Genomic DNA, 15116 nt, shown 5'->3' with positions numbered 1-15116 from the left:
ATAATTCTATATATTTGAAAGCCGATAACCGGTATATTGGCCGATACGGATAATTCTTTATATTTGAAAGCCGATAACAGATATAGGCCGATACCGATAATTCTTTATATTTGAAAGCCGATAACAGATATAGGCCGATACCGATAATTCTTTATATTTGAAAGCCGATAACCGGTATATTGGCCGATACGGATAATTCTTTATATTTGAAAGCCGATAACAGATATAGGCCGATACCGATAATTCTTTATACTTGAAAGCCGATAACCGGTATATTGGCCGATACTGATAATTCTTTATATTTGAAAGCCGATAACCGATAAATTGGCCGATACGGATAATTCTTTATATTTGAAAGCCGATAACCGATATATTGGCCGATACGGATAATTCTTTATATTTGAAAGCCGATAACAGATATAGGCCGATACCGATAATTCTTTATATTTGAAAGCCGATAACCGGTATATTGGCCGATACGGATAATTCTTTATATTTGAAAGCCGATAACCGATATATTGGCCGATACCGATAATTCTTTATATTTGAAAGCCGATAACCGATATATTGGCCGATACGATAATTCTTTATATTTGAAAGCCGATAACAGATATAGGCTGATACCGATTATTCTTTAAATATGAAAGCTGATAACCGATATATTGCCCGATACCGATAATTCTTTATATTTGAAAGCCGATAACCGATATATTGGCCAATACCGATAATTCTTTATATTTGAAAGCCGATAACAGATATAGGCTGATACCGATAATTCTTTATATATGAAAGCTGATAACCGATATATTGGCCGATACCGATAATTCTATATATTTGAAAGCCGATAACCGATATATTGGCCAATACAGATAATTCTTTATATTTGAAAGCCGATAACCGATATATTGGCCGATACCGCTAATTCTTTATATTTGAAAGCCGATAACAGATATAGGCTGATACCGATAATTCTTTAAATATGAAAGCTGATAACCGATATATTGCCCGATACCGATAATTCTTTATATTTGAAAGCCGATAACCGATATATTGGCCAATAGAGATAATTCTTTATATTTGAAAGCCGATAACCGATATATTGGCCGATACCGATAATTCTTTATATTTGAAAGCCGATAACGATATATTGCCCGATACCGATAATTCTTTATATTTGAAAGCCGATAACCGATATATTGGCTGATAAATCTAAAACCAAATTTTTATATAATTTTTGAGAGCCTGATAACAAAAACAAAAGTCTCACCATGATAATGTTCTCATTATAATTGATGTTTTTGAGTGATTCTAATCATATTTCCACCAGTTCAAAAACATCACATTAAATAATATTTTTAACATTAAAAATAAACATATATCAGCTGATACCAATATATCATGCATCTCTAATATATGTGTGTGTGTGGGTGTCGAATAGATACATGAATATATGACCTGGGCAACATTCATCCTGTCCGTACAAATATAAACTGTACTATTAAGTGACAATATATGAAACTTTGTTTATTTGATTCATCCATCTAAGATCAAGCACACAAACACATCAGAGAATGATTTGGCTTTTGGAGTGCAAATCTGTTAACCGTCAGTTCATTTAACAGTTAAATGGAAATAAATTTGTAACATGCTCTCCTTCCCATGAACATTACAGTGAAGTACAGAAACAGTATCAGATGAAACTACGGTGTGTTTTACAATACAAGCACAATGACTCGCAACTTACTTTATATTTTTATATAATATAAAACAAAGTACAGCAACTGAAGAGAATATATAAGTACGTCATGTGTAAAATTAGTGAACTTCAAAAACACACTTCTCTACTCCGATATGGCAACATGAATAAGCAAACAAGAGGAAATACACTTTCCCAGCATTCTCACTTCTGCTAGTGACTAATTCAAAAGGCAAGAAAATGTGCTTGAAATCTTATAAAAATGACATTGAAGTAAGACTTTTTTGTAAATCTGATCACAGATCAGCCTGTAGATGATTATCAGGATATGAGACACTATGATTGTGGGTCTCATTAACCCTTAATGCTCATATGTAGAGCAACAAACACCAACACATCTGGACAATTCAAAAGACTTTAAAGTGTATTTATTTAGTGCTGTCAAACTGAATAATCACATCTAACATAACAGTTTGTGTGTGTGTTTTTGTGAGTTTGTCTCTGTGTGTGTGTATATACATATACAAACTTTTTAGATGCAACTGATTGGTTTGACAGCACTAATTTATTTATGTAACATCTAACCAGAAATATTACAAAACACACTTTCCCGAAGTCGTCTTGGAGTTAAATCCCACATTCAAGGTAACTTTAAGTAGCTTGTGTTATTACAAAATTGACCTAGTCCATGAAAACAGACGTTTGGCTTGAAATGCTGAGCTTCAGTGTTTCCGGATTAAACTCCAGTCCAGAGGAAATGATGTATATGCTCATCTCAGAATGAAGAAAGAAAGCGTTTTTCACGTTAGTGATGTCAAAGAGTGTGACTGTGTTATAAACATTGGCTGAGAGGATTAAAGTAAGAGTGTTTCTGAGCACACACACACTCACTCTCTCACAATAACTCTCTCACACACACACCCTTCCCTTTTCATGTGAATACTGGCCTAAAAGTGGAGTACTGAAGCTGATATGGAGTCTCGCTCGATTGGAGTGTATAAACACGTTATCTTGGGAAAGCTTTACATCGACACACACTCCTTGACCCCTGGTCCACACACTGCTGTGTTCAGTCGCTGTAGTCCCGGACGCTGAGCGTGGGCTCCACCAGCTGGTTGTGGACGTGCATCAGGCCTGAGGAGCAGAAGATCGGCAGGAAACCGCAGATATTAAACCCTCGGGAGAGACTGAGCCTTTAAGAGCCACAGATTGAGTTTCAGAGAGAAACACATTCCAGACCGACCGGCCATCTCACACACACACACACACACTGACCTCGAGACGCTGAACTCAAACAGCGGCTCTCGGAGAGAAAGAGGACGAGCCGCACCAGAGGAACAGCTTGAGCTGCACGACTGATGCTGGAGTTACTCTCGTCACCTCAACCGCTGTAACTGCTTCAGTCACTTAGACGTTTGAGGTCAGTGATGTTATTATGATAAATCTGTCTATATATCTATCCAACCATCCATCCATTTATCTATCTACCCATCCATGCATCCATCCATCCACTTATCTATCTATCCATCCATTTATCTATCCATCCATCCATGCATCCATCCATCCATTTATCTATCTACCCATCCATCCATCCATTTATCTATCTACCCATCCATGCATCCATCCATCCACTTATCTATCTATCCATCCATTTATCTATCCATCCATCCATGCATCCATCCATCCACTTATCTATCTATCCATCCATCTACCCATCCATCCATCCATCCATTTATCTATCTACCCATCCATGCATCCATCCATCCACTTATCTATCTATCCATCCATTTATCTATCCATCCATCCATGCATCCATGCATCCATTTATCTATCTATCCATCCATCTACCCATCCATGCATCCATCCATCCACTTATCTATCTATCCATCCATTTATCTATCCATCCATCCATGCATCCATCCATCCATTTATCTATCTATCCATCCATGTATCTATCCATCCATCCATGCATCCATCCATCCACTTATCTATCTATCCATCTATCTACCCATCCATTTATCTATCCATCCATTTATCTATCCATCCATCCATCTACCCATCCATGCATCCATCCATCCACTTATCTATCTATCCATCCATTTATCTATCCATCCATCCATGCATCCATCCATCCACTTATCTATCTATCCATCCATCTACCCATCCATCCATCCATTTATCTATCTACCCATCCATGCATCCATCCATCCACTTATCTATCTATCCATCCATCTACCCATCCATCTACCCATCCATCCATCCATTTATCTATCCATCCATCCATTTATCCCTCCATCTGTTTTTCTGATAGACTGTATTGGCTTTTTCATACTTGCTTTCTCAACCCAACTTCAAAGTTTGTCTTGACCGGTTTGAAATAGAACCTTTAGCAACAGAACTGGTAAATCTGGATGAGCATGTTACTGGTTTACCTTTCAACGCTTGATAAAAACTTTTTATTCAGTTAAACTGCTGTTTCTTTGATCTTGAAGCAACTTTCTGTGAGCGCGAGTCAAAATTTGACCCGAGGCTTTTAAATACCTTTAAAATACTTGACGGTCTTGACCCTGAGCTCCAGCGTGGCGTCCTCATCGCAGATGAATATGGTTCGTGGATGTTGCTGGAAGGCAGACACCGTCCACATGTGGTTCACGCCCTCCTCGATGGCTTTATACAGAGCGAAGGCCTTATGAGCTCCAGTGATCACAATCATGACCTGAGGAGGAGGAGGAGACGTCACGCATTCATCATTACACTTCTCCAGCGAGGCTCCAACTGTGCATCGCTTCAAGAAATGATCAGGTCATGATTTAAACCATCATATATATTATTGCTACAGTAATTAGGATAATAATAATTATTATTATGAAGAAGAAATGCTCGGGTCATGATTTAACTCTAAATTAAATGGAAAAATTATGAGTCATTACTGTAATGATGATGATAATAATTAATATTTTATTATTACATATTATTAATCTAATTATTGAATTAATAATTACAATTAAAATAAAAATTATTATTGTTAAATGTCACAAATATTATTATTGTAATGACAATATATGTCTCCTTTGATTTAGGGTTAAATCATGACCCAAACATTACTTCATAATTACTATTAATATTATGATTATTACTGTAATAATAATAATACTTATATATATACAAATATATATATTTTCCTTTGATTTAGCTTTGACTCATGACCCAAATATTTCTTCATCATAATAATAATAATTATTATTATTATCAAATTATGCTAATTACAGTAATAATAACAAGACTTTTATTAATAATAAGTATTACGATTATAGTAATGAGAACAGACCCCCCCCCTAAATATTTGTTATATAATAATTATAACATAATTAATATTATTCTTTAAATTGTTAAGTATATGTAACATAAACTAAGTATAAATAATTAGTTGTATTTGTTGTACTGAATTTAATAATAATATTAATATATATATAACAGAATTTGGGAAAATAATGTCACAATGCCAAAAATCTTAATGGGCCAAAAAATGAACTTCTTAACACAAACAATAATTGATTATTAATATGACTTTTTGGAGTGAAATATGGTCCGTGTGTTTATAGGAGATGCTGTAATGTGTCTGGCATCCAAGCCAACAAAACCAAGAGACCCGAAGGACACTTTACCCAGCATCCTCTCTGTTAAAGTGTGTATGTATTTCCAGTCTCTTATTGACACATGTTCAGTTTATAGCTATAACAAAGAGAACATTTGTAACTACATTATAAAAGATAATTATATCTATGAATTGCACATGACAAACGCTCCAAACAAAAGCGTATCTGACTGGGACAAAAGATGTGTGTGTTCTACGTTCCTGTTCCTGTCGCAGACACGCGTGTGTGATTCACCTCTCTGGCGTCCATCACCGTTCCCACTCCGACGGTGAGGGTCATGCTGGGAACTTTGGAGAGATCGTTCCCGAAGAAACGGGCGTTGGCCACTATGGTGTCCTTGGCCAGTGTCTTCACTCGGGTCCTGGACACCAGACTGGAGCCGGGCTCATTGAAGGCGATGTGTCCGTCTGGACCGATGCCTGAAGAAAACAACAAAAGACAGGACTGGTAAAAGATTAACTGATAAAGTTAAATAAGTGATAAAACAGTGAGTGAAATTGAATGAACAGTGAAAACTCACAGACACGTCATGACAATGCGCTTATTTTTCATGGAAAATGTTCATTTTCTGTGGTAAATATGATTTCTTTTAAAATCCTTTTTATTGAAAATATAAAATTAAATTTATCATAAATTTATCATATTTTTCATAAATTTATCATTCAGTGTTGTTATTGTTAACTAAAACTAAAATTATTTTTAAAATAATTAAAATGGAAAATATAAAAATAAAAACTGATTAAAAATGTTTAGCATCTCTCAATGATATAAAAATAACATCATTTTTTTAAGAAAACGTTTTTTTTTACTGCAGCTTTGCATGAAAATAACTTTTTATACTTATAAAACTTAAACCAATGTTATTTTAGTATCATTGAGATTGAATAAATGAACAAATAAAATTATCCGTTTTTAAATTCATCAGTTAACAGATAGATTTTTTGATTGTAAATGTAGCAATTAACAAAACTTAAGATTAATAAATCCTGTATTGCATTCATTTTTTTTTATCGTTAGTTCATGTTAACTAATGTAACTAACTAATGTTAACAAATTAAACCTTATTGTATAGTGTTCCCAATAAAAAGTACTAATAATACTGAAATAACACTAAATTTGCACAAAATTTGGATCAGATACAAATATAAAATCAATTATTGCTACAGCAAGCTCAGGACTTAAAGGGACAGACGATATTTTGAAGAATGTCTGTAACCAAATAGTTTCTGGTCCCTATTGACCGTATTTTCATTTCATACTATGGAAGTCCCTCAACTGTTTGGTTACCGGCATTCTTCAAAACATCTTCTTTTTTGCGTTCAACAAAAGAAACTTATACAAGTTTAGAACAACTAAATGATGACAGAATATACGTTTTCAGGTGTACTGTCCCTTTAAGACATTGAGTTGCGTAATCCAGCATTTGGAATCATTCTTATTGATTAAATGTGTTTGTTATTGCAGCGGCTAAACTGTTTAAAGAGCCAGTTTTGTGTGTGCAGATTTAGAAGTGTATTCCAGCGTCTGATAAAGCGTTCTTGAGTCAGATTTATTGACACACCTCCCACAAACAGCTCGATTCCTCCCGCGGCCCCGATCTTCTGCTCGTAGGCTTCGCACTCGGCCTGCAGGTCGCTGGCGTTCCCGTCCAGGATATGAGTGTTGTGCGGCTCGACGTCCACGTGCTTGAAGAAGTTATTCCACATGTAGGAGTGATAGCTCTCGGGATGATCCCTGGGCAGGCCTGGACACCAGGAGTTATTCAGGAACAAATGTGATGGTCCACTTTTAGACAATCTACTGACTGTAAGTCGCTTCGCAAATACATGTCAACTTTTATTCTACTAACCCGAGCCCTAACCTAACAGTAATCAGGGTCGCACAATATATCGGCCACCATATCGGTATCGGCCGATATGTTCACTTTTAATATTATCGTTATCTGCCCGATAATAACATTTGACCGACAGATTAAATATGGCTGATATGTTAAATCCGACATATTAAAGTTGGCCGATATATTCAATTTGGCCAATATATTAAAGCCGACATATTAAAGTTGGCCGATATATTAAAGCCGATATATAAAATTTGGGCGATATATTAAAGCCAGTATATTAAATTTGTTTAATATATTCAATTTGGCCGATATATTAAAACCAATATATAAAATTTGGCTGATATATTAAAGCCGATATATTAAAGTTGGCCGATATATCAAATTTATCTCATATATTTAAGCTGATATATTAAAGTTGGCCGATATATCAAATTTGACCGATATATATTCAATTTGGCCGATATATTAAGGCAGATATATTCAATTTGGCCAATATATGAAAGCCGACATATTAAAGTTGGCCGATATATTAAAGCCGATATATTAAAGTTGGCCGATATATTAAAGCCGATATATAAAATTTGGGCGATATATTAAAGCCAGTATATTAAATTTGTCTAATATATTCAATTTGGCCGATATATTAAAACCAATATATAAAATTTGGCTGATATATTAAAGCCGATATATTAAAGTTGGCCGATATATCAAATTTATCTCATATATTTAAGCTGATATATTAAAGTTGGCCGATATATCAAATTTGACTGATATATATTCAATTTGGCCGATATATTAAGGCAGATATATTCAATTTGGCCAATATATGAAAGCCGACATATTAAAGTTGGCCGATATATTAAAGCCGATATATTAAAGTTGGCCGATATATTAAAGCCGATATATAAAATTTGGGCGATATATTAAAGCCAGTATATTAAATTTGTCTAATATATTCAATTTGGCCGATATATTAAAACCAATATATAAAATTTGGCTGATATATTAAAGCCGATATATTAAAGTTGGCCGATATATAAAATTTATCTCGTATATTAAAGCTGATATATTAAAGTTGGCCGATATATCAAATTTATCTCATATATTTAAGCTGATATATTAAAGTTGGCCGATATATCAAATTTGACCGATATATATTCAATTTGGCCAATATATGAAAGCCGATATATTCAATTTGGCCGATTTATAAAATTTGGTCGATACATTAAAGTTGATATATTAAATTTGGCTGATATATAAAATGTGGCCGATATATTAAAGCCAACATATTAAAGTTGGCCGATATATTAAAGCCGACATATTAAAGTTGGCCGATATATTAAAGCCGATATATAAAATTTGGTCGATACATTAAAGTTGATATATAAAATTTGTCTGATATATAAAATTTGGCCGATATATTAAAGCCGATATATTAAAGTTGGCCGATATATAAAATTTGTCTGATATATAAAATTTGGCTGATATATTAAAGCCGATATATTAAAGTTGGCTGATATATAAAATTTATCTCATATATTAAAGCTGATATATTAAAGTTGGCCGATATATAAAATTTATCTCATATATTAAAGCTGATATATTAAAGTTGGCCAATATATAAAATTTGACCAATATATATTAAATTTGGCCGATATATGAAAGCCGATATATTAAATTTGGCCGATTTATAAAATTTGGTCGATACATTAAAGTATATATATTAAATTTGGCTGATATATAAAATTTGACCGATATATTAAAGCCGATTTATATTAAATTTGCCCGATATATTAAAGCCGATTTATACTAAATTTGGCCGATATATTAAAGCCGATATGCTAAAGTTGGCCGATATATAATATTTGGCCGATATATTCAATTTGGCTGACATATGAAAGCCGCTATATTAAATTTTGCCGATATATTCAATTTGGCCAATATATTAAAGCTGATATATTAAATTTGGCCGATATATTTAAATTTGGCCAATATATGAAAGCTATTTTTTTTAATTAGCGGATATATTAAATAATCCATTATTAAATGATGTATTATTTCCTATTCCTTCCTTCAGTTCAACATAAAGTTTTTCAATTGATTAAAATATGATTAGAATCACTTCAAAAAAAGGAAAATACAGTTCAGTGCAACAGTTAAGTCTGTCATATCGGCTTTTAATGGTGAGACTTTTATTTTTGTTATCAGGCTCTCAAAAAGTATATAAAAATTTGGATTCCGATTTATATGCCAATAAAAACCTCTAATGATAAAGAGACTTTAGTCATGAATGTCACAATGCAAATAGAGGCTGTGTCCCAAATCACATGCTTCCCTACTATATAGTGTGTGAGCTCACAGTACGCATATAATAAGAGTAGTGTAATGTTTAATAAATATCTTCTTGCAGATTCTGACACAGAAAGGGATGAGACACACACACTCTCTCACACACACACACACACACACACACACACACACACACACACACACACACACACACTCAGCAGTTCTCCAGAGAAGCGATCTATGCGGTTCACACTCACCCACATACTCATCCATGTTAAAGGTTTTGACGTATTTGAAGGACAGGTCTCCGCTCTTGTGATACTCGATCAGCTTCTTATAGCAGCCGAGGGGTGTGCTCCCTGCAATTAATCACATTATAGCATATTAATTATTAGGATAATATTAGTGCTGTCACATCGACTAATCGCAACTAACATAAAAGTTTGTATATTGAAAAATTAGTGTGTGTGAGTGAGATATGATACACACAAATAGTAAACATTTACAAACTTTTATATAAGATGCAATCATCAGCACTAATAATAATCTATATAATCATAGAATAATCATAATCTTCCCCCATTCTGACATGTTTCAGAGTGAATCCATTGGGAATTGACTGGATTGTGAAAAGTGGGCATTGAGTCCAGGTCACAAACAGAGCAATTTATTACATTTTGATGAAATATTAAGAACACAACGTGCCTAATAAGGCTGGGAGGAATGTGCAAGAAAGTAAACAAAGTCGATTTTGATTTCACAAATGTTCAGGTCATTCATCATGACAGATATTCATATGTTCTGGTGATGTAGTTTACCTGTTGGAAGTCCTAAAGTGAAGTAGCGGTCAGCACTGGGCTTGAAGTGGATGATCCGGTTCCGGATGTATTTGGCAGCCCATTCGCTGGCCAGATCATAATCGTCCAGAATCACCAGTCTCATGATGACCCCTCACTGATGCAGATCTGCAGGAGACTCTGAATATAAGACAGACACATCAATACTTTATTGACCAGCACTGCCCAGTCCAGATGATGATCGAGCAAAGACCAAATCCAGGAGCAAAACATACACGATGCACAATTGCTTTTAATATAGTAGCATCTCTATTATCTCATATCACAGTTTGCTTTTAAACTTATACACTCATGGCATCGCTTTATTTACGACCAGCTGCGTTTAAAATGCCTATAGATATCGAATAATGGTTATGGATATATAATGGGTAATAAAGTCTGCTACTTACAGTAATAAAGCGAAGGATCTCAGAGTGAATGAATACAAGTTTTCTTTGAAAACACTGATCATGTGATAGAGTTCCGGTCATGTGGGCTGACGGCACACTTCCGGTTTGTAGCAACTGCCCATGTAAGGACACCGAGGCTCTTTTGTACAATATGAATGATGAATGAAATGATCTGATATTAAGCATATAGGATGACATTTACATATGGAAGTTGATTAAGAAACATTAGGGATTAGGCTAGTATCGTTCCGACAAATTTGTTTATTAAAGGAGACTTTTGGCTTTAACAAATAATATGTCGTGCATATTACACTTGTAGTTTCGTCCAATTTACTCTCCAGTCGTTCATTTCCTTCTTTTCTAACATGACTGACCTTGCGAAGGACCCCAGGGGGGCAGACGGCTGTGTGTGTGTGTGTGTGTGTGAGTGTGAGGAACAGAAGGCATCGGATTGAGGGATGATAGCGTGCAGAAGTCTGATTCCTTTTAGCGAATCGGTTCGTTCAGAGTCGGTCGGACACTTCGGTTCAGGCGATTCAAAGCTCGATCAGTCGATTCATTACACGCGTCACTCTGAAGTGTTCACAGTCGTCGTCTTTTTACTTGATCAAGTACATATTTAGTTATGTTTATGTGACACAATTGTAGGGTAAATCCCACGACTAAAATAGAGCTTTTCTAATTTACACGAACGAACTCAGCACAGCTTGTCTATTTACTAGCAACTTCTCTATCTAACGTTTCTCAAATTCGCCTCAGCAAACTTGTTAGATTTATTTAAAACAACTCAGCAACTAAATTGTAATATGTAATCTAGCCTACATATGGCCTAAAGTCGCCCTCAAACTTTTAATGTTCACTCAGTAAGTGTTTTATTCGTCAATAAGTCTTTATATTGACACAATGATGCAGTTCAACTTCTGCCCATTCAATCCAAACTAATCAGTTTATCTTTTTGCTGCAAATGTTTTAATAAATTTTTCTATTTTTCGAATTAAATACTGCTGGCTCCTGCATTTTAATTGTATTTTCGACCTTCACACAATTTGTTTGATGTTATCTCACTTAACTGCAGGATTAGGCTAACTTTTTGTTGTTGTTTGTTTTTTTAATAATTTTATACAAAGGTAAAATAATACAAAATATAGTGTTATAAATGTACATACATAAAAAAAAAACTTTAATTTGTGCATAGGTTTTAAAGACTTAGCTACTAGAGTCAAGAACATGAGTAAACAAATAAAGAAAAGACAAATAGCCTATATATATATAAGTTAAATAAAAATGTGAAAATGTTTACAAATTGAAACACACTTTGCTGCTTTCTTATTTTTTAAACAAAACGTGTTTAGGTATTGTTGAATTCCTGACCTTAAAAATAAATTAAAGAAGGCTTATTTCCTCCAAATGTACATTTATAAATACTAAATTTAGCCAAAAGAAGTATCAGATTAACTAAGTAATATTCCTTTTGATTAGATTTGTCATAGGAGAAAATAACAAATAACACGAAAACTTTTATTTACGATGCAAATAACACTCACCCTCACAGCATCGTTAACTTAAATAAAACATTTTATTTGATACAAATGTAATGTTATATAAAGTATCCTAAAATGTAAATACATTTTTTTTTAATATGAAAAACATTTAATTTACGATGCTGATGACCGTTAAAACGCGTCATCACAGTCTGCGCTGCGAATCGGTTCAACCAAATCAGTACAAAGAACCCTTTCAAAAAAGTGATTCGGACATCACTGAGGAGCGATGAGGGAGGGGTGGCCGAGGAGAGCGTTCAGATGGAGGATTAAACTGGTCCCTATCCTGACAGCATCCAGCACACACACACATCCCAAACATCATCCACACACACTTATCCCTCCCGTCCGAATCAGCCCTGTTCACCTGCTCCTTCATCCCCGGGCTGGCTCTCCATCTCTGGACCGGACCGGTCCACACACATCTCGCGAACCGGACCGGACCGGTGTCCTTTCAAACCACGAGGTGGGTGCAGCTGTCTCCGTTGTTCTTCTGCGTGCTCGTTCATTCATTAGACATGTGTTTGTGAACCATTTTCAGAGATTCGGTGTATTTTAAAGGGTTTAGATTCATTTCCATTGTGCGCTCGCGCTCGCCGCTGTTCGGACAGACGGACGGTGAGGAAGATTCAAATCGGATTAAGATTAAACGGGAGAACCAACAAAAGATTGTCCTTTTTTCTTCTTCTTTGTTTACTAGATACACACACACATGACTTGTTCTGTCTGGAATCAGATGACCGGTATGGATTTGGACAAATCTGTTCAACACATTGGATTGAGGAAACAGTCTTTCTGAGCGGAGTACGTTAGGTCATCTTGGACTTCGCGTCGGACCGGACGGATTGATTTTGTGAGTTGTTCAGGATAAACGTTTCTGTTTTTAGTCTGAATGTCATAGTGGTCACATCATGATTGTTTAAACACTGATTGGGGATGGTTGTAGTGATGTCCAGTTCGTAAACGATTCGTTCATATGAATCGATTCTGTCTGTAGCGATTCGAGTTAGCAGATCAATTGGTGTATGTGTGTGTTTGTGTTGTTGTTGATGAACGTACCAGTGCAAAAATCAAGCAAAAATGTCCATACACGTTGTGAAATCTTTCCTAGTTCATATTTTTGGTGAAAACTAGTATTGGCTCCTAATCAAAGTACGTTCTCACGTTTGTATTTTTAACGACCAAACTTGAGCTTGAATAAACAGTAATTGTGACAAACGTAACAACACGAGCTGGCTTTGTCTGTTACGCTTAATATAACACTATATTTTAAAACGAATCACAGAAACGTTTTAAGAGAATCATTGACGTGAACTGTTCAAATGAACCGATTCTCTTTAATGACTCGGACGAGCATTCGCGTGTTTACTATTGTTCAGTGATCGCTGCTGGCTATTTTTTGAGACGCGCTCTTGACGCACTGTGGCGTTTGCGATGCGTTTGGACTATAAATGGCTCAGACTGCACATGTGTTGTGGGATGTAAATCTGATTCTGTCGTACAGTGAGCCGCCGTCCGTGTTTGTGAATGAGTGAGGTGTGGCAGATGCAACCTCTTTCTTTCTCCCTCTCAATCTCTCCGTTTCGGGCCCTTGAGCACATCATGTCGACTCCACGAGACCTCATGCTGCAGCATTAGATATTTTTAGCGCAATTTTACATATATTTATATGGAGACTAGTTCGCAATTAGGCGATGTGCACGCGCAGCCATGTGCTACTCCACAGACAACTGAACTAGACAGATGATCTCAATGTGTCAGGAAGTGTAGAGCATAAGGAACATGATTATTGTGTGTGTGTGTGTGTGTGTGTGTGTGTGTGTGTGTGTGTGTGTGTGTGTGTGTGTGTGTGTGAGAGAGAGAGAGAGTATGTGTGTGTGATTTGTGCATGCTGATTCTGGAGTAAAAACAGGCTACCTGTAAGTGAAAAGTAACTTAATATACAAAGAAATTATTTTGGATTAATCCTGTAAAGTAGATATTCATGTTATTATGATGCGTTCTGGCATTGCAGATAGTTCCCCTATTACACAAAATATACAAACACTGCTTTGAATCTTCATTAAATAGGCATATTGTCAATGTATTTCTTGCTGATATCAGGACAGTGTTTTAGATATGTGTTTTTTAATGTATATTTTACTCTCTATGAAGAAATAAGTTATGTATCGAAGCTTGTTTCCGCCACAGAATAACTTTTTTTTTTAAAGATTTAGTTTAAAGTTTAAAACATGCTATTTTTTAAATTGTGAGTCACAATTACCTTTTTTATTTTTTATTCTGTGGCAGAAACAAGCTTATGTAAATGGGAAATTAAAATAAACTAAACAGTAAATTTAGTTTATTTTAATTTTACTGTTTAAGTTTATTTTAAACAGTAAATTAAAAAAAACCCAGTTTTTTTTGCCTCTTCCTGCACATCCTTAAATTTATAATATTTATCTTATTTTTTGTTTATATATTTTGTATTGTTATTATTATCATTGTCCTTTTTTGTTGTTCTAATTCTAAGGTGTAAATAAAATTTAAAAAAAAAAAAAAAAAAATAATTAATAAATAAATAAAAAGAAAAAAATAATTCAGAGTAAATTGTATATAAATTTATCTTAAGAAAATCATGCTATTTTTCTAAACCAATATCTGGTAAAATATAAATCTATTATTATTATTTATTTATTTTTTGCATTTTTGCTTCAAACTATTTCTCCCTGAATTTTTTCCAATTCAATGGCATTAAAAAAGTTTTACAATATAAATGATAATATTGCAATCTTTGAGTTGAAGTGAAAAAGTATATGAACAATTCATATCATGCAGTAAATTCTGCAATTAAACATGATTTTTAAAA

The 15116-nt window shown here is 34.6% G+C and overlaps 2 protein-coding genes and 1 long non-coding RNA gene across 8 annotated transcripts in view; 2 read left to right on the top strand and 1 right to left on the bottom strand.

Moving 5' to 3' along the window:
- Positions 1–1503: 1503 nt before the first annotated feature.
- On the bottom strand, positions 1504–10864 carry gnpda2 (glucosamine-6-phosphate deaminase 2). 2 transcript variants are annotated; one of them, XM_039654994.2, is made up of 7 exons: positions 10728–10864; positions 10300–10458; positions 9739–9840; positions 6914–7096; positions 5587–5771; positions 4238–4412; positions 1504–2830 (listed from the first exon to the last, which is right to left on the bottom strand). In XM_039654994.2, exons 2-7 carry the CDS (start codon positions 10421–10423, stop codon positions 2766–2768), a joined length of 834 nt encoding a protein of 277 aa, XP_039510928.2. In that variant the 5' UTR covers positions 10424–10458; positions 10728–10864; the 3' UTR covers positions 1504–2765. The 2 variants fall into 2 exon arrangements, with proteins under 2 accessions (XP_039510928.2, XP_088991266.1); XM_089135140.1 differs by lacking the exon at positions 10728–10864 and adding an exon at positions 10554–10710.
- On the top strand, positions 4408–5687 carry LOC120465312 (uncharacterized). Its single transcript, XR_005618828.2, has 3 exons — positions 4408–4498; positions 5299–5385; positions 5568–5687. It is a non-coding gene; the product is annotated as an uncharacterized LOC120465312 (long non-coding RNA).
- Positions 10865–12476: 1612 nt separating the features above from the next.
- Positions 12477–15116, top strand: part of frmpd1b (FERM and PDZ domain containing 1b) — a 64599-nt gene continuing 61959 nt past the window's right edge. For 3 of the 5 annotated variants that reach the window (XM_089135130.1, XM_089135125.1, XM_089135126.1), the window contains exon 1: positions 12765–13121. The gene's annotated coding sequence lies outside the window, so the exon portion shown is untranslated. Of the gene's footprint in view, positions 12735–12764; positions 13122–15116 lie in introns of those variants that run through there. The other 2 variants (XM_089135127.1, XM_089135129.1) reach the window with 1 other exon arrangement.

This window comes from Pimephales promelas, chromosome 9 (assembly GCF_988280905.1).
Source record: "Pimephales promelas chromosome 9, fPimPro1.hap1.1, whole genome shotgun sequence".
In the NCBI taxonomy this organism is placed as follows: Eukaryota; Metazoa; Chordata; class Actinopteri; order Cypriniformes; family Leuciscidae; genus Pimephales; species Pimephales promelas.
This window is presented reverse-complemented; position numbering and strand designations above follow the sequence as displayed.